Here is a 21428-nt window from a genome sequence, read left to right on the forward strand (position 1 = left end):
CACAAGCTCAAGACACATTTTCTTGCCGTTTTTAAGGAGCGCTTTTGGAACTGGTGGCCTTTCATTCAACAGTAATCTCACATGTAATCTGAGAACTGACAACAAGACGGCTTCATTGATGAGTCCAACTGCTCTACCAACTGAGCCACACACCTCCCACTTCTACAAAATCTATTATGTAGGTATTATTGCTGTATTTAACCAAATAAAATATTTTCTGGTGATGAGAAGCTGATATAACTGAGTAAAAATCTTACAATCCGGCCAGGTTTTTCAGTTCTGGATATGAAAGTGAGTGTGAGAAATAAGCAAAGAGATGCTGGATGGAGACACAAAGACAGTGGCTATTAGACAGACAGGTAGGCAGACAGACAAGAGAAGGCGGTGTTAATGGTTGTCGCCTCTGTGCAGGTGAGTCTCCTGCGGGTCTGTACTCCCAACATACTATTGTCTCTTTATCTACTTCCCCTCTCTTCTTTTGCAGACACTCTCTGTTTTGACTGCTGTTTGGCCTTTCTCTATCCCTTTCCTCTCATCTCTTCTTTCATCATCAGCTCTCCTCCCTTACAGCTGCAACTCCAAGGTACACCACAAACCCACAGAACTTAAAAGCTCCATCTGCTGTCCAAATATAATTAGAAACCAGGAAACTACAGGTACGGATCAATTACTACCATTTGTGTGTTTTATGCAGATCAATAAAATTACAGTAAAAACAAATATATTCAAATCACTCAGGGTAACTGTCTATTGTTTTAATAAATAGATTTAAAACTTTTAAAAAAATTTTAAAACCTGGATAGTTTATTTGGGAAAAACAAGTTGAACCGAAAGTGGAGAAAAAAAAAAGAGGAATCACTGGATTCCGGCGTTCTAAAGATGTCCAAAGATCTACTAATACCACTAGCACTAGGATGATACAGTTTTCGAGTCCTTCCCATATCGGCTCAGCAGGGCCAATAGGCCGGAGTCCACCCTGACGACTCTGATGGCTCAAATTAGCATCCCTTCTTCAATTGTAAATGTGGTCGTTGACCGTCAGGCCAGAAGGTAGGAATGTGAATAGTCCATGTTGGGGGTGGGTATCTATGATACCTGCAGGAGATCAGGTCTCCTGTAGGTAGTGCTCTTCAGTTTAGTTTTGAAGCATACATGAAGTGTTTTTGGAGAGATGTGACCTTTTGCAGCTGATCCATGATGTTGTGCTGCATTATCCAGGTCATTTTGCCAAATGTACATAGAGTTTGCAAAACATAGAATCTGTTTCAAAAAATATGCAAAGGTTTTCCTAAAAGAAATTAGTAATGTTTCTCTTTGAAATAAAGCTAAGAGGGTATAACATGACAGTTTAGAAATAAACTAACCAAATTAATTGTGTTGATCCACCTCAAAAAAATCATGCAAAAAGTGTAAGCAAAAGAAATCTGGGAGACTTTGCACATGCAAATTTGCATGCAGCCTTTTGTGCTGTGGAGGATAAATAGGTGACTGCTTCACCTATTTAGTTCACAAGAACTAATGGCATTTATTTCAGTCATAATCTTGCGGGGGGTGACCAAGGTTCCATCACTATGTGACAGCTGGTCAGCAAACCTGGCAAACATGATTGACATGGCAGCACTGAATGCACATGTGCTTTATCAGGCATGCATTGGGGTGCAGGAGAGACGGGTGGACTTCCTGGTTGAGCTTGCAAAAGAGTTCGGTAACTCTCATGTGAGTGAGAAGAAGGCACACAAGGAGAAACTGCTTCGGCAACAACCTTCCACACCCAGCTCAGGCAAAAGGGCGAAGTGTCAGGTCAACCATCGATGCAGGATGCGTGTCCTGAGGCCGAAACATCATCAGTGACCCCTCACACCCCCACCATGGACTGTTCTCCCTGCTGCCCTCTGGAAAGAGGTTCTGCAGCATCCGGTGCAGGCCCACCTGGTTCCGAAACAGCTTTTTCCTACTTGCCATCAGACTTTTATTTTACTCACAACATTGGAACTTCAAACATTATCCTGAGCCGTATGCAACGAAATTTCGTTCTTTATACACCCTGTGCATTGAAAATGACAACAAAGTCAGTCTAAGTCGAAGTCGAAGTCTAAGTCTATTGTGCAACTGTGAGATGCGTTGAGGCCATTACCAGGGTACTGATAAGGTAATGGCCCTATTTACAGAACAAAAGCACCTGCTAGAGAAAATCCTTCAGGCCAGTTGGACTATCGAAGCCGATATAGGTATACGTCAAAGTGGACTAACTCTAGCCATTCTAGTGCTAGGTAACGTGTAAGTAAATCTGTCGTATAATAAACACTTTATTATTAGTTTGATCATATCCATTCTGATTAATATATTTTGGTTCAGAGACAATCAATTTAATTTATTTATTTCCATTTATTGTTTTTGATTGTTGTGTTTTATTTTGGATATTTCAAATATCTTCAAGTTTCAGTGTTAAGTGTTCTCTACAAAATACAAGTTGGTTTTCGAGAGAGGGAACTTGCATTACTATTATCATAGTGTTATATTTCAAGATAATTTCTGAAACAGTTTATCATTCAGCAAAACATGTTATGACAAGCCTCCGTGTTAGTACTTAATTTTTTTATGCTACATATTAAAGCGGTTTCATGAGATTACAAAACATGCCATATTAATACGCCACCATATTTCTTTTACAGGTTACGTCTCTCTCAGAGCAGTATCTACCTTCTGTTGTGTGACCTCATCTGGCAAAATAAATGTAAGATTGAGGTGGAAAGGAAAATAGTTTAAGTATGACTCCCTATATTTAATGTGCTATGCAGTCTAACTCTGGTTTCCAACAACGTATTACAGCATTTGGATGGTCTGCCTTATGTTTGCACCTGAAATAAATTGTATAAACCAGTGTGCTAAAGCTCAAGGAGAATGAGATAAGGGTGAGGAAAATGTGATGCATTCATATTTCCTCAGATTATTCAACAACAATATCATGGTATCATGAAACTTGACTCTTGAACTCGTTATTGACATGTAAATTTAATATATTGCTGCACCCCAGCAGCATATCGGACAAAACAAAGCAATCATTGTCCGGCATGTGAACTAACTGAAAAGATACACACAATTATTAAAAAAATGTCAGTTTTAGATGGCGATAAAGAAGAATGTGTTGTACTTAACTCCACATTGCTTTCATATTTTCAGTGAAGTTATTGTTAGATTTTCATCCACATCAAACTTAACACTCTTCGACTCTAAATGTTGAGCCAGTTGTTTATGCAATAGAACTTGGAGTTTTTTTTTACCAACTCAGTTTCACAGTTGGCTGTCTATAAAGTCGATTTGACCTGCATTTTTAGCAGACGTCACCTGAAGTGTTTTGACACCAGCAGTTGCAAAGCTTGGTCTAGATCCCTAATATTTTGTAAACTTCACATCTAACTTAAATGTATTTTAGGCTGTCCTCTGAGTGAGTGTAGGTGGAAGCCTTGATGTAAAAATAAATGACACACTTAGCCATCGTTGATAGCTAAGTGTGTCTCAGGTGGAAAACTCAAAATTCTTGTCATATCTAAGCTTTCCTCTCGTCCCTTCTTTTCACTTTCATTATGTTTGCCCACATCTTTATTCAATCTAAACGCTATTAACCCTCATCTTTGTCCTCTAGCAGTTTTATCAGAAAATTTGGATCTCAAAAACTCCTTCACAAGTACAACAAATAAAATAACCTTGAGGAGAGTCCTTTCCTTTTTCTTAATCAAGAGTAACACCGCTTATATTTAATAAAAATATCAGACAAAAATTTGTCTGTACATAGCGGTTAGCTGGTAATGCTTGAAATCGCTGCTTGATTGCTTACCATCATTTGTCAAAGCATCTGGATACATCTCCTTCAGCAGGTCGCCAAGTGTGTGTACGTTGCAGTCGGGCGAAACAGGGCGAAACAGTTTCTGGATGAATGGCCTGTCGCTCAGCGTCTGCAATTAAAGCACAGCAAATTAAACTAATACACATAAATAAAATGCTTCTAAGCTTTCAAAAACCAAATATTTACTCTACAGATTCAATAAGACAGTGTCAAACTCAATAAGAGTTTACATCCCTGCAGTTATTTAAATTTTTTTCATTTTTGATGTTTTTTATGGACATGCAAAGTTATTCCGATTTTTTAAAATTACCCCACTAAGTTACACAGTTCATTTGAACATAATATGCCATTTTTAATAACTGTGCAGCAGTATTTTTCTTATGTTGTAAATTTGCCATTTCTCAGTTTCTTATTCTTATTTTACATATACCTTCTTTGTCTTTGAATATGCATACTTTTATTTACCTTCTACTTCTGGCACACCTGAATTTCTTAGGTGTGGGATAATAAAGGATTATCTATTCTAACTTCAAAGTTCTGTCTGCCTCTAGTTATGTGCAAAAATATGTATTTGTTTTTGTTAATATCTAAAGAGAGAAAGCTGCTGACAAATTTAATTGTACACCATGTATACTTTCAAAAACTGATTTTCAATACTTATGTGTTCAGTGTTTTCTCTGGTCTCTGTTGTCATCAGTTCATAAATGTTCTCTAAAAACATCTAGTCTTCAAAGAATATAACTACATTTATGTGTTAGCTTGTATTGGTGTATCACATAATTTCAAATAAAATACAAAAAGGTTTTAGTTTGTGTTTCAAGGGGCATGATTATTATGATTATGTAATATTTAATTTCACATATTGATGCTAAATGTCCATGTAAAAAAATACATCTAACTAAAGCATTTTCTCCTCAGGAAAAATATAAATTTGATTTAGGTAACTTTGGGGGCGAAAACAAAATATCCAGTAAAAGCACTGGCTTTCTGTAAAACGCTGTGGGAAACTTCTGATGTGATTAATAGAGGTTAGAAGGGCAGGGAGTGAAAGAATCCACAACAGGATGCACGCAAGATGTCGTGAATGAAAACCTGGTGAAATGGTGGTTTGATGAGCCTCAATGTTTAGAATGTAATATTAAGCAATCTACGTTGATTTCACAGATGTTACAAGTGATGCCGATATGTTTTATTGTTCAGAATCAGTCTGGATCTCATTATCTGGTACTTTAGTGTGTAGCTAGAAGAGAAATAGATTCCTACTGAGACTAAAAGCTCGTCTGGCACTCCAAGTGCTTTTTAGAGGGAAAGAACAGTATAGTGAATGTTACATTCTCAATCAGTCCATAAAAGACAAATCCACAACTTCTCTTAAGGTTTAAACTCATCTATGTAATGTCATTCACACTGTGACCTACGGGTCTATATTCCTTGAAATTATCCGTACAGTTTAGCTCCTCTTTGATGAGTGACATAAGGAACTATATGAAATAATTTTCTAACTGAATTGGTCGAAATATTATAAGAAGCTTAATCTTGGATCACATCTGCTCTGTCAGTGTAATCTTTCCTTTTCTGACATTGTATATACTTACAGAATGATACATGTTCTCACTATGACGAGTCTTTGAACTGTGGCCATAGCCTCCCTAAGTTACTTGTCAAGTGATCCAGGAAGTAAAGCTTTTCCTACTTCTGACAACAAAACACAATGCTCTGGGAAGGAGCAACGGCTAAATGTAAACAAAGTAAATCATGACAGAAAAGATAAACAACTTTGAAATATTCTCAGGAATACAGTGTTCCACTGTTTTTGACTCAATCGAGTCACCACAACATTCCATGACTTGGATGTGAAAGAAACCCTGTGAAATTACCAACAGACGCCAGATAAGAGTGTCCACAGTTGTGAGAGCTTGACTCAAGAACTTATACTTTGATAATTCTTCAAGTAGAAACTGGTATGGTCTTTGAACTGAACTGGGAGAAAAAAAAATGTCACTATTTAAAGTCATACTTTCATAGAATCGAGCCTAAAAGGCTTTGGTGGGAAACTAAAAAACAAACAAAATAAATAGGAAGTGGTTAATGTGATTAGTCAACCATTTCAGAGAAGTTTAAGATCTTAAATGAATGTGTAATAGTGAAAGAGTCTTCAGAACATTGCTGGTCTGTGATGCCTTTTTTCATTCTTTACTAACCAGGACTTAAATCATATGTATTAGGGTTCCATAATATCACAAAAATATATGTATTTGGAAATACTATTGTGTAAAATGATATTTAGCATATTTAACCCACATTTTCCAGACACATTTCTTTGCCATTACCCTGAGACTTCCCATCGCTCTCAGTAAACTTTAGCATCTCAATTACTAAAGATGTAAAGCAGATCCGATCATCAAGGGAACCAGGGCCAAATATAGTATTGATGTCCAGACCAAGAAAGCCTGATATCTAACAATAAAAAGACTCCAAATAATGCATCCAAACAGTGCTGTGCAATTGTAATATTGCAATAAAGATTGTGATTTGGTACATTGTGCATCTCTAAGAAACATTGGTAATCAAAGATCAAGATTATTGTTCAATTAGTAAAGTGAACTACAATTTCTTACAAATAATTATGCAATACATTACCAAATAACTCCTAGTGTAATTACTTCAGAAATAATCACTGGTATCCAGTGATGCATCAGATGTTTCTTCTGTCTCTTTCCTGGGTTTCTGCTCTTAGCTGCCCCCTCACCACAACTCCTTGTGACCCTCCAAAGACCAGGCTGGCTGGCTGGCCGCTTGACTGGATGGACTTGACTGGGAACAGGTTTTTGTTCCCAAATGCTACATTCATCTAATAATCAATAGGCTCCAACGATAACTTTTAAGCTGTTATGTTTTTCTTTAAGCCCACATTTCTGCTTTAAAAAAATTGTTTTTTTATTGATCTGATACTCATCTTAAATGTCATGTTTTTATCATTATTAAATGGGTTTTTAAATATATTCTAATATATTGAATGGGTCTGTAAATTTACACTTGGCGAGTTTAAATTTCTCACAAAATAATCTCAGATATGTGAGATTTTTGTAAACATACTAGAAGCAAGACAATCCGGTGAAAAGTCTTCCAGGCATGTCATTTTTAGGCGTGCTTTGAGATTTACGTCTTTCTTTAAATCGATTCCAGTATGTCAGCAGCAGAGCACTTTGTCAATGTCAGTCACTTAAAGCGCAGGTGAATGATTTAGTGGTTGTTACCAAGTGACCCACGTTCTGACATCATTAAAAAAGTGCTCATGGGCTGGAGACCATCCAAGAGTTTGTGACAGGTGGCAGCAGTGTTGATGCAAGATCAATTAGAAATATATTTATCTCTAAACCGGGTGATACAAATTAGTCAAAACTAACATTCTAATTATTTAAAATAAAATTTTATGTTTAACCATGCCATTTTTGTATGGTGTAATACAGTTGAATTTAAGAATTCAACATAAATATTTTTTTTCTTCTAAAAGGTAAAAAGTAAGCATTTTAATAAATGAACCTAAAGAGATCTCGGTTTCATAAAATATTTTAAGTTAAATAAAATTTAATTGTTCAGGTTGACAATGTTTTAATATGCTCATCATTTTAAAACACTTTTGATTTGATCAAGGCCTTAGATTTGATTAATCCATACCTAAAGTAAGGAGCTACAGTCTTCATATAAATAAGAGTTAACAGTACATATAGATGTACCTGAATGTTTTGTCAATTACAAAACATCCTCAATCTGATCTCAACTTTTGAATTTTACTATTACAAAAAAGAACTTCTGCCTCATTTTACCTACAAAGAACTACAGCAGAATAAAAGAACTGTCTTCTCCGAAACAGAGTCGTGATGCAGACCGATACCCAACCTGAGGTGTCAAACAGGGAGTTTGACACACTATAGGGTCTAATCATGGAGCTGAGAAAAGGAAACCAGCAAAGCCTAAGATCAAGTATCCAAATGGTAACTACACACCCCAGAGCCAGGCGAGAACCAGCAAGAGGAAGGTGGCCGGGGAGGCGCGAAGTCTGCGCTCAGGTTACGCAGAAAGACTGAGTCACTGACAGGAAGCAAGGCCTTTCGTGCGGGATCACAATCCAGAGCCAGAGCAGAGAGAGTGTGCTAAGTGACAGCTACTTCATTGCATTTTTAAATAGGTGGTCATGAATTATTGAGCTGGCCAACGTACAAAGAAGATCTATTGATCCCCAAGGAGAGAAGCCCGATACTGTTTGGATGAAGACACTTTCTTTTCAGCTGGCCTGACACCTTAGCTGGCACAGCAGCACATGGCAATACAAAGAGAGTGAGGTGTCATTAGGATTTAGCTGAAAAGATATCACCTGCTCTCGCTGATGGAAAAGACCAACGGAACTCAAGATGTGCCCTAATTGATGCGGGAGACATCAATCTACCTAATTGAAGGTAAAATAATGGACAGGAATAAAGCACTGTCAACCCATGTGCCATTCCAGACGGATGGGTGAGCGAAAGCATATCCACTGGAGTCTGAGGTCAGCTGTTGGTAAATTAAAACTTCAACTTCATAATCTGCGAATAGGTGTGCTCACAGATTCACCTATTTGTGGATTTATCTGTGGAACACAAGTCACAACTATTCAAAGAAAATGTCTGTTCATGGATTTTTTGTAGAGCATATGTAAAATATTCTAAAGAAAATGGAACTTGGAAAGCTGAATGCTTAGTATTAGTATTTCAGGATTCTGAAATACTATGCATTTTGCAACTTTGTAATTATCTTTATATGTCTTTGGAGGTTCAGGACTGAGTCAATCACTACACTTAAATATGTTTTGAACTTTCATAAATAAAGCTGAAGAATCAAAATAGACACGGAGAAGAATTCAGCAGGTTAGAAATGAAGCATGACAAAGTCAGAAAGATAAACAAAGATATATAATTGCTCCCCAAACACTATTCCCTTACTGACACATCTAAAGTCTACAAATTGTAATAACACATTTACTATATTTCCAAAATATAGCCAACTGTGTTTCTCAGCCTTCGCCCTTAGGGCCACTGTCCTACATGTTGTAGGAGTTTCCTTCTGGCTTACAATCGACTTCTATATTTGACTTCTGCAGAACTTGATGGAATTGATCAGAAGCCTGTGTGCTACATATCAACCACTATTCTGATATTTCCACATTTTAGTCATATTTAGAGTCACCCAGAACAGCTGTATGCATCAGCAGTTTCCTGACAACATAGCTTAGAGTATGCGTGGTCGTTCTTCAGCTGCTTGCCAGAGGAAACTAAATACAAAAATATTTTCCACTGACAGTCATGTTTCAGCCAAAGCCATTACTGTAAACGCAGCAAAGCGCCACTTACCCAACCAAACAAGCATATCACCTGTTGCCTTGGGCAAGTCTTCTCACAACTGTTTCCACAATTCCCACAATTCCCATATTTTGTGCCGTCACCACAGCCCCCTCATCGGATTAAGTCATTACAAGATACCTGGAAGGTATCTTGTCGAAGTTGGCACCTTCCCAAAGAACGGGTAGCTGGAGGCTATTTGCAAGCTCTTGCATTGGGGTTTGGTGAGTAACATTGAGTCATGAAGTGGCAACTGCTACAGTGCAAACACAATGCAAAGCTCTCTCCTTAAAAAAAAACCTACTTTCTCACAGTAAGGGGGTTTGGACCTGCTGCTTTTTTACTGTAAATCGCGAGTGGCATCATTGTTAGAGCAGGAAGAGAGACTGGAAAAACAAAGTAAATGCACGCATGTAACTACGCAACAACAGAATGAGACCAACATAATACTATTAATAGAATGAAAGTGGCAACAAATTGCAGCAATGTGTAAACCTATAGAAATGTGGGCAAGTGTTTAGGCAAAAGTAATGGAAAGGACTGGGCAATGATTTATTGAATAATTGAATTTTCTGTTTCTGAAGATGTAATTCCTGGAAAATCTGGATGTTTTTCTTAAACCAATGAACTCCTTGTGTTTCCATATTTCAGAGTGATGTCTGCCTCCCTAATCTCTACCATCCTATTTTACAGGTTGTATTTATTTGAACTTTGAATTCAGGTCAAGTTCCAGAGTGAATGACTGTAATAAAAGCAAGTTCAGTAAAATAATTTGTCATTTTTAATTTTTTGTAAATTTGAAAAAACAAAAAAATGATTAAAATTGAATTTTGTATGAAAATAATCTGATTTTATTTGTTAGCCAAAGTGAGAAGTCCTAACTGTAAAAAACATATATAAAATGTATTCAGACGTTACAATACTTATCAAGAAAGAAACAATAAGTTTAAGAGTATCCATATAAAAAATTTACTGCATGTTTTGCAACGTTAATTTTGTTCACATTGCTCTTCTTCAAATTATTGCAACATAAAAAAAAAACTAGAAAATTTCGGAAGAAATTTAGCCGGGGCCTGCCAAGGCGCGCCCGTCGGGCATGGGCCCGGCGTCGTCGCGCCACAAATCGGCGTCGACGCCAAAGGACGCCGCGACGTGATCAGTGGCACGCGGAGAACCGCAAGAACGTTAAGCGAGGCGGACGTGCACCGTTCGGTACGATTTAAAATGTTGTCAAGGCTTTTATTTTGGAAGTTTTGTTAACCTTCATTTCAAAGGGCCAAACTAATCCCATGCGTAATAGTCCTTGGGTTAAAATAGTTATATAATGCTCAAAACACAAGTAGCTGATGTAAAAATATTCAAGGCTTTTATTTTGAAATTTTCAGTATGCTTCATTTCAAAGGGCCAAACTAATACCACGTGTAACAGTGCTTTGGATGAAAAAGTCAAATAAAGCCAAAAAGAGCAATTACGTCATGTAAAATTATTCAAGGCTTTTATTTTGAAATTTTCAGAATGCTTCATTTCAAAGGGCCAAACTAATACCACGTGTAACAGTGCTTTGGATGAAAAAGTCAAATAAAGCCAAAAAGAGCAATTACCTGATGTAAAAATATTCAAGGCTTTTATTTTGAAATTATTATTATGCTCCATTTTAAAGTTCCAAACTAATCCCATGTGTAACAGTGCTTTGGATGAAAAAGTCATATAAAGCCAAAAACAGCAATTACCTGATGTAAAAATATTCAAGGCTTTTATTTTGAAATTTTCAGTATGCTTCATTTCAAAGTTCCAAAGTAATCCCATGTGTAACAGTGCTTTGGATGAAAACGTCAAATAAAGCCAAAAACAGCAATTACCTGATGTAAAAATATTCAAGGCTTTTATTTTGAAATTATTATTATGCTCCATTTTAAAGTTCCGAACTAATCCCATGTGTAACATTGCTTTGGATGAAAAAGTCATATACGGCCAAAAAGAGCAATTACTTCATGTAAAATATTCAAGGCTTTTATTTTGAAATTTTCAGTATGCTTCATTTTAAAGTTCTGAACTAATACCACGTGTAAGAGTGCTTTGGATGAAAAAGTCAAATAAAGCCAAAAAGAGCAATTACGTCATGTAAAAATATTCAAGGCTTTTATTTTGAAACTTTTGTTAAGCTTCATTTCAAAGGGCCAAACTAATACCACGTGTAACAGTGCTTTGGATGAAAAAGTCAAATAAAGCCAAAAAGAGCAATTACATGATGTAAAAATATTCAAGGCTTTAATTTTGAAATTTTTGTTAATATTCATTTCAAAGGGCCAAACTAATACCATGTGTAACAGTGCTTTGGATGAAAAAGTCAAATAAAGCCAAAAAGAGCAATTACGTCATGTAAAAATATTCAAGGCTTTTATTTTGAAATTTGCAGGATGCTTCATTTCAAAGGGCCAAACTAATCCCATGCGTAATAGTCCTTCGGTTAAAATAGTTATATAATGCTCAAAACACAAGTAGCTGATGTAAAAATATTCAAGGCTTTTATTTTGAAATTTTTGTTAAGCTTCATTTTAAAGGGCCAAACTAATACCATGTGTAACAGTGCTTTGGATGAAAAAGTCAAATAAAGCCAAAAAAGAGCAATTACGTCATGTAAAAATATTCAGGGCTTTTATTGTGAAATTTTCAATATGCTTAATTTTAAAGTGTAAAACTAATCCCATGTGTAACAGTTACTGAGTTAAATCAGTTATATACAGCCCAAAGCAGCAAGTAGTTGTAAAGGCCAGTTCTCAGTCCTGATCTGTTTCAACTGAGGATAGATAGAACTACAACGATGCGTATTCGTAGTCCTAACCAGCAGCCAATAGCCTCTTGAGTTCCGTTGCTATGGCAAATAATGGTCTCAGCAGGTGTGAGCTCTGAGCTGTGAGCTCTCAAACACACAAGTGTGTTTGAGCAAACACACTTTACTGAAAAAAAGCATTGGAAACAAATCCTTCTTGTTCGGGAACCGTAATACATATTCGAAAAGCGTTTTAAGCGTATGACAGTTCAATGTGTCTTCTGCGATAGTCCCGAGATTCATATCTGTACCTCACTCAGAGCATTTACAGTGATGAGAGAAAGAAATGTTGTGCCCAGATATGAACCGAGGTCGGCTGTCACTCTAATATGAGCAAAAATGAGAAACTTTGGGTCGCTTAGAGGCAAATTGTGGACAAACCATAACTGGTATCGACGAGCCGTCTTCACTTTCGAAGAGATCACAGACGTATCTACAAAATGAAATTTGAATGGCATTTCTAGGTGAATTTGTGACGACACAGCAAATCCTCAAAAATAGGGTATTTCTAGGATTTTTCCCATTGAGTTATAATGGGGTTTTTTTCGTAGTTTTTTGCGAATTATGTCGCCATGTTAATCCCGAATCCCACCAAAAGTAATAGCTGGAATGGCGTGAATTTTCTGCACGTTTTGATACCTCTTTTGTAGGTGTGCACGCAGCGGTATGAGCCGCATTAACGGTTACGGATGAAAAATAAAGAATAACTAGAAAAACAAAATTTCTGAAGAAATTTAGCCGGGGCCTGCCAAGGCGCGCCCGTCGGGCTTGGGCCCGGCGTCGTCACGCCACAAATCGGCGTCGACGCTAAAGAACGCCGCAACGTAATCAGTGGCACGCGGAGAACCACAAGAACGTTAAGCGAGGCGGACGTGCACCATTCAGTACGATTTAAAATGTTGTCAAGGCTTTTATTTTGGAAGTTTTGTTAAACTTCATTTCAAAGGGCCAAACTAATCCCATGCGTAATAGTCCTTGGGTTAAAATAGTTATATAATGCTCAAAACACAAGTAGCTGATGTAAAAATATTCAAGGCTTTTATTTTGAAATTTTCAGTATGCTCCATTTTAAAGTTCCGAACTAATCCCATGTGTAACAGTGCTTTGGATGAAAAAGTCATATACGGCCAAAAAAAAGCAATTACGTCATGTAAAATATTCAAGGCTTTTATTTTGAAATTTTCAGTATGCTCCATTTTAAAGTTCTGAACTAATCCCATGTGTAACAGTGCTTTGGATGAAAAAGTCACATAAAGCCACAAACAGCAATTACGTCATGTAAAAATATTCAAGGCTTTTATTTTGAAATTTTGAGTATGCTTCATTTCAAAGGGCCAAACTAATCCCATGTGTAACAGTGCTTTGGATGAAAAAGTCAAATAAAGCCAAAAAGAGCAATTACATGATGTAAAAATATTCAAGGCTTTTATTTTGAAATTTTCAGTATGTTTCATTTTAAAGTTCCAAACTAATCCCATGTGTAACAGTGCTTTGGATGAAAAAGTCAAATAAAGCCAAAAAGAGCAATTACCTGATGTAAAAATATTCAAGGCTTTTATTTTGAAATTATTATTATGCTCCATTTTAAAGTTCCAAACTAATCCCATGTGTAACAGTGCTTTGGATGAAAAAGTCATACAAAGCCAAAAACAGCAATTGCATGATGTAAAAATATTCAAGGCTTTTATTTTGAAATTATTATTATGCTTCATTTTAAAGTTCCAAACTAATACCATGTGTAACAGTTACTGAGTTAAATCAGTTATATACAGCCCATAGCAGCAGTAGTTCTAAAGGCCAGTTCTCAGTCCTGATCTGTTTCAACTGAGGATAGATAGAACTACAGTGATGCGTATTCGTAGTCCAAATCAGCAGCCAATAGCCTCTTGAGTTCCGTTGCTATGGCAAATAATGGTCTCAGCAGGTGTGAGCTCTGAGCTGTGAGCTCTCAAACACACAAGTGTGTTTGAGCAAACACACTTTACTGAAAAAAAGCATTGGAAACAAATCCTTCTTGTTCGGGAACCGTAATACATATTCGAAAAGCGTTTCGAGCGTATGACAGTTCAATGTGTCTTCTGCGATAGTCCCGAGATTCATATCTGTACCTCACTCAGAGCATTTACAGTGATGAGAGAAAGAAATGTTGTGCCCAGATATGAACCGAGATGGGCTGTCACTCTAATTTGAAGAAAAATGAGAAACTTTGGGTCGCTTAGAGGCAAATTGTGGACAAACCGTAACTGGTATCGACGAGCCGTCTTCACTTTCGAAGAGATCACAGACGTATCTACAAAATGAAATTTGAATGGCATTTCTAGGTGAATTTGTGACGACACAGCAAATCCTCAAAAATAGGGTATTTCCAGGATTTTTCCCATTGACTTATAATGGGGTTTTTTTCGCAGTTTTTTGCGAATTATGTCGCCACGTTAAGCCCAAATCCCACCAGAAGTAATAGCTGGAATGGCGTGAATTTTCTGCAGGTTTTGATACCTCATTTGTAGGTGTGCACCAAGCGGTATGAGCCGCATTAACGGTTACGGAAGAAAAATAAAGAAGAACTAGAAAATTTCGGAAGAAATTTAGCCGGGGCCTGCCAAGGCGCGGCCGTGGGGTTCGGGCCCGGCGTCGTCGCGCCACAAATCGGCGTCGACGCCAAAGAACGCCGCGACGTAAGCAGTGGCACGCGGAGAACCGCAAGAACGTTAAGCGAGGCGGACGTGCACCGTTCGGTACGATTTAAAATGTTGTCAAGGCTTTTATTTTGGAAGTTTTGTTAAACTTCATTTCAAAGGGCCAAACTAATCCCATGCGTAATAGTCCTTGGGTTAAAATAGTTATATAATGCTCAAAACACAAGTAGCTGATGTAAAAATATTCAAGGCTTTTATTTTGAAATTTTCAGTATGCTTCATTTCAAAGGGCCAAACTAATACCACGTGTAACAGTGCTTTGGATGAAAAAGTCAAATAAAGCCAAAAAGAGCAATTACGTCATGTAAAATTATTCAAGGCTTTTATTTTGAAATTTTCAGAATGCTTCATTTCAAAGGGCCAAACTAATACCACGTGTAACAGTGCTTTGGATGAAAAAGTCAAATAAAGCCAAAAAGAGCAATTACCTGATGTAAAAATATTCAAGGCTTTTATTTTGAAATTATTATTATGCTCCATTTTAAAGTTCCAAACTAATCCCATGTGTAACAGTGCTTTGGATGAAAAAGTCAAATAAAGCCAAAAAGAGCAATTACCTGATGTAAAAATATTCAAGGCTTTTATTTTGAAATTATTATTATGCTCCATTTTAAAGTTCCAAACTAATCCCATGTGTAACAGTGCTTTGGATGAAAACGTCAAATAAAGCCAAAAACAGCAATTACCTGATGTAAAACTATTCAAGGCTTTTATTTTGAAATTATTATTATGCTCCATTTTAAAGTTCCAAACTAATCCCATGTGTAACATTGCTTTGGATGAAAAAGTCATATACGGCCAAAAAAAGCAATTACCTGATGTAAAAATATTCAAGGCTTTTATTTTGAAATTATTTATATTCTCCATTTTAAAGTTCCAAAGTAATCCCATGTGTAACAGTGCTTTGGATGGAAAAGTCAGATAAAGCCAAAAACAGCAATTACATGATGTAAAAATATTCAGGGCTTTTATTTTGAAATTATTATTATGCTCCATTTTAAAGTTCCAAACTAATCCCATGTGTAACATTGCTTTGGATGAAAAAGTCATATACGGCCAAAAACAGCAATTACCTGATGTAAAAATATTCAAGGCTTTTATTTTGAAATTATTATTATGCTCCATTTTAAAGTTCCAAACTAATCCCATGTGTAACATTGCTTTGGATGAAAAAGTCATATACGGCCAAAAAAAGCAATTACCTGATGTAAAAATATTCAAGGCTTTTATTTTGAAATTATTTATATTCTCCATTTTAAAGTTCCAAAGTAATCCCATGTGTAACAGTGCTTTGGATGGAAAAGTCAGATAAAGCCAAAAACAGCAATTACATGATGTAAAAATATTCAGGGCTTTTATTTTGAAATTATTATTATGCTCCATTTTAAAGTTCCAAACTAATCCCATGTGTAACATTGCTTTGGATGAAAAAGTCATATACGGCCAAAAACAGCAATTACCTGATGTAAAAATATTCAAGGCTTTTATTTTGAAATTATTATTATGCTCCATTTTAAAGTTCCGAACTAATCCCATGTGTAACAGTGCTTTGGATGGAAAAGTCAGATAAAGCCAAAAAGAGCAATTACATGATGTAAAAATATTCAGGGCTTTTATTTTGAAATTATTATTATGCTCCATTTTAAAGTTACAAACTAATCCCATGTGTAACAGTGCTTTGGATGAAAAAGTCATATACGGCCAAAAACAGCAATTACCTGATGTAAAAATATTCAAGGCTTTTATTTTGAAATTATTATTATGCTCCATTTTAAAGTTCCGAACTAATCCCATGTGTAACATTGCTTTGGATAAAAAAGTCACATAAGGCCAAAAACAGCAATTACATGATGTAAAAATATTCAAGGCTTTTATTTTGAAATTTTCAGTATGCTTAATTTTAAAGTTCCAAACTAATCCCATGTGTAACAGTTACTGAGTTAAATCAGTTATATACAGCCCAAAGCAGCAAGTAGTTGTAAAGGCCAGTTCTCAGTCCTGATCTGTTTCAACTGAGGATAGATAGAACTACAATGATGCGTATCTGTAGTCCAAATCAGCAGCCAATAGCCTCTTGAGTTCCGTTGCTATGGCAAATAATGGTCTCAGCAGGTGTGAGCTGTGAGCTCTGAGCTGTCAAACACACAATTGTGTGTTTGAGCAAACACACTTTACTGAAAAAAAGCATTGGAAACAAATCCTTCTTGTTCGGGAACCGTAATACATATTCGAAAAGCGTTTCGAGCGTATGACAGTTCAATGTGTCTTCTGCGATAGTCCCGAGATTCATATCTGTACCTCACTCAGAGCATTTACAGTGATGAGAGAAAGAAATGTTGTGCCCAGATATGAACCGAGATCGGCTGTCACTCTAATATGAGCAAAAATGAGAAACTTTGGGTCGCTTAGAGGCAAATTGTGGACAAACCGTAACTCGTATCGACGAGCCGTCTTCACTTTCGAAGAGATCACAGACGTATCTACAAAATGAAATTTGAATGGCATTTCTAGGTGAATTTGTGACGACACAGAAAATCCTCAAAAATAGGGTAAAATAGGGTATTTCTAGGATTTTTCCCATTGACTTATAATGGGATTTTTTTCGTAGTTTTTTGCGAATTATGTCGCCACGTTAAGCCCAAATCCCACCAAAAGTAATAGCAATCATGGCGTGAATTTTCTGCACGTTTTGATACCTCATTTGTAGGTGTGCACCCAGCGGTATGAGCCGCATTAACGGTTACGGAAGAAAAATAAATAAAGAGACACTTCTCTCCGACAATAGTAATAGGTTCCTGCCATTTGCATGGCAGGCCCCAATAAAGAAACACTTTCTCCGACAATAGCAATAGGTTCCTGCCATTGCTTTGCATGGCAGGCCCCAATAATAATAAAGAAACTTTTCTTGGGAGAATAGCAATAGGTTCCTGCCATTGCTTTGCATGGCAGGCCCCAATAATAAACAACACATATTTGAACACACGTTAATTGCCATCCCTGCCAGATGAGGTGCCTTCCACCCCACAGACAACAGGCCAGACGGAAATGAGCCTCTCTGTTATTTAGACTGAATCTTGTCATTAATTCTGCGAGCATCAAACGTGTCACGTTATTTACACTAAATACTACACTTAGACTTTAAAGGAGTCCAGGTGTGTGTGTGTGTGTGTGTATTTGAGAGTGGACTTAATTTTGCTCAAGATATTTTGTCGGTCTATTAATTTTTCTTTGTCTTTCATTATATTTTATGCTGCTGTACTTATCTTCGAATGTATTTTGCTGAGAGAAACTGTGTGAAGCAGTTCTCAATACTAAAAACATTAAGAAATGTTAGTAATGATATTTAAAAAATCCTCAACCTTAAAATAAATAAATTTTTAAAAATCCAATAAAATTTTATTTGATTGGACATTTCAGCAACAAAGCAGTTCAAAGTGCTTTACAGTATATCATAAAAAACAAAAAATTAACAATTGAAAAATTAAAATTTTTCCAAGTGCCGTCATTTACATATTTAAATGTTGGTTAGTGTTTCATTAATTACAGTACAAGTATATGTTTTTGTGCATTTATGTGACCAATTCCCCAAAAATGCAGCTGAAAAAGAGATGTATAACATAAGCATAACATCATTTGAGGGTAACCTTGATTTCTGGAAGTCACAAGGCTGTTGAGGGAAAGTGGTTGTAAGCATCAAGGTATGCTTACAATTGCAATAAATAAACTTTCTTACATAACTTTTAATACAATAACTTTCAAGTGTCAGAGTTTTATTCTCCTTAGGTTTTTTTTTCTTCCAGATAGCTAATTTAACAGGCCTTGCACATCAAATTCAGTTTTAATTTGTCAGAAAATGCTCTACAGAGTTGCTTCGCCATAAATTTGACTAATAATAAAACGTTCATTTATTTTAGCAATTGAACTGAAAACGTAAAGTCATTGCTAAAGAAGCTGGTTCGTCACAGCAAGTTGTCTTTCAAATGACACCCGATCCAACAACGCAGAAGAGTTAAAGACAAATATTAGAGAAAATGTGACTTCCTTAACACCTCAGCAGAGCTACAGGATAATCAGTTCCATGTCACATTCAGTAATTCATGAAAAAGGAGCTCCAACTCAGTATCGAGTGCATGTACCATGGACATACTTTTCAGGAGGACCAAAGAATAAAATCCTATCCTAATTTTCAGAGACAGCGAATACTGGATATTTATTAGCATAAGTGTGACGGCCCTGCGGTGCTGTCCTGTGTGTGTGCTGTATAGTGCAGGCTGTTTTTCCATTAGGTCCTTGATTGTGGGAGGTGCCTCCCACACCGGGATGGTATATAAGGAGCGCCGTTCCATTAATCGGGATGTGTGGCTGGCCGACAACAGAACCAGAAGCAGACGAGATCCGGACTCGGAGGCGGCGCTGGCACAGCTGACACCTTGTGTTTTTAATAAATGCCTCTGAAGGGGTTAAAAACCGTTGGGTTTGCCGTGTCCTCCCTACTTTTTGTTGCGGCCATCTGAGCCGGGCCGTAACAATAAGCAATGAAATTTATCGATAAAAATGCTTGAGATATATCATTCTGTATGTATAAATCTATTTACACAAGCTTCACTCTGAAATGAACTGGTGAGATAAACTATTTGTTGAAATTTTATTTTATTAAGATCCCTCAATTATACCACCTCGCTATGCTGCCTTTGCCGATTCATACTAACTGAAGCCAACACTAATCCTTTGGTCGTTAATCTAGACCAAAACAGAAGCAAAGAATTGTCACATAACTCTTAAGCCTCCATTAAGAAATCATCTTCATAATGGCAAGAGCAGCATGCTTCAGCATGCAAGGTCATTATTACACAAGAACACACCAATTTGGTGTTGTCACTTCCTACACTTAGAACTTGCGCAAAGATTCATCAGCGGTGTCAGCAATGCAGCACAATCTAAATTGCACCTTTGTACCTAAAAACAGGATGCCATTAAAGGCCCATCAAGCCCTTCTTGAGTTACAAGGACTTTTTTGTGTCTTTTTGAAAGTGTGAATAAATGGTGGTGAGTAGAAACTGGCACGTCAACCCAAGTCTGACAGCCAAAGCTAGCAAAGCAGGACAAATCACATTGGATGTAGAAATTGGTGGCAGCACCTCTCTCTAATGTTACAATGTACAGATAGAGGATATCCCACCAACTCAGTTTAGTTCAAATAAAAGTCCATCGAAAATCGTACATGTGCGATGACAGGTACGTTATTGTTAAGAGCTTTACAAAAATGTCCAAGTAAATCACAACAAATTTAAACTGATTTTTGATAGAATTGTTGAAATTAAAACATATTAACCATGTGGTTAGATACTTCTTGCCGGATAAAAAGGTGTGTTTACTTTACATAATTCTGGAAAATAAAAGTGGAAAAAAGTACTTGTGAAATACAATAATAGTACTTTATCTAGAAATCACATTTGAAGCATTAAACCACATGGTTTCTACTGAAACTGATAATTGAACTAATAACATCAAGCTCTTATATAATCCTTAAAAAGGCTATGTGACTTTTTGATCTTTTAGCAGTCTTGATGTTTTTAATTCTATTACTTTAAAAAGGCAAATGGTTTGGTTTTTGATTTTAAATCTCTCTCTGAAATTTAAGTAAAGGTGGTCACGAACCGATTCAAACACTGAGCAAGTGCTTCGAACAATCCAATGCAAGGATGTGTCATAACTGAAGTTATGTATTGGGCCTGAAAACTGGGTGTAGTGACGAACTCAGACTGGAACCTTCCGAAACATATAAAGACAATTGCAAAATCAGAACATTTCCTGGATTAAACAACTACTGTCCCAGCAAAACCTTGAGAAACTCATCCATATCTTTAGTCTCATTGATTACTGCAATAGTGTCTTTGGAGGTCTGCCTAAAAAAGTTCAGACAGCTTCAGTTGAACCATAATGCTGCTGTTCATGTTCAAAAATTAGAAAAATAGAGCACATCACCCCAAATCCTTAAACTGGCACCCTGTAGTTCAAACAATAGACAGACAGACAGACAGCAGGATACATTATAGACCTGGTGTCATGTCAACCTTTTAGACCACTCAGGTCTTCTGATTCTAGTCTACTTTGCATCCCCAGAACCAAAAATGGAGAAGCAGAATTTGGTTTTTATGCTCCACCCATCTGGAACAAACTTCCAGAAAACAGCAAAACGGTCAAAACATTGAGTTCATTTGAATCAAAGCTAAAAACCCACCTTTAGCCTTTGATTGATTAATAACTGGAACACTGATCAATACATTATATGTATATCTTCTTGATTTTGATGGCATTTGACAAAATGTAATATTTATTGCTGTTTCATAATTGGCTACTGAATAATGTTTTTATGGTGTGAAGAACTTTAAGCTGTCTTGCATGCTGAAATGTGCTTTGCAAATAAACTTGACATAAATTTTAATAGCTTCAGTAGAATGTAAATGTCTAAACTGGGAGCATGTGTAAACAAAGTCAAACTCCTTGTTTGTGTGAAAAGACCTGGCCTATAAAGCTGATTCCTTGTCGGAAATAGTGAACTGTGGTTTCACAATTCACCATTTCAGTGAAGTGTTCACTATTCAACGTTCAACCCATTTCCTTGGACATTATGAGTATCAAAATATAATAAAAAGCATAATAATGTTGCCAATATAAAAATA

At 36.5% G+C, this 21428-nt stretch overlaps 1 protein-coding gene across 4 annotated transcripts in view; it reads right to left on the bottom strand.

Moving 5' to 3' along the window:
* atg5 (autophagy related 5) overlaps positions 1-21428 on the bottom strand; it is a 43201-nt gene that overhangs the window by 12128 nt on the left and 9645 nt on the right. For all 4 annotated transcript variants that reach the window (XM_023330364.1, XM_023330367.1, XM_023330366.1 and 1 more), the window contains exon 7: positions 3836-3953. In XM_023330364.1, coding sequence (XP_023186132.1) covers positions 3836-3953 — 118 coding nt within the window. The remainder of the gene's footprint in view (positions 1-3835; positions 3954-21428) is intronic.

The sequence above is a fragment of the Xiphophorus maculatus genome, chromosome 3, assembly GCF_002775205.1.
Source record: "Xiphophorus maculatus strain JP 163 A chromosome 3, X_maculatus-5.0-male, whole genome shotgun sequence".
NCBI lineage: Eukaryota > Metazoa > Chordata > Actinopteri > Cyprinodontiformes > Poeciliidae > Xiphophorus > Xiphophorus maculatus.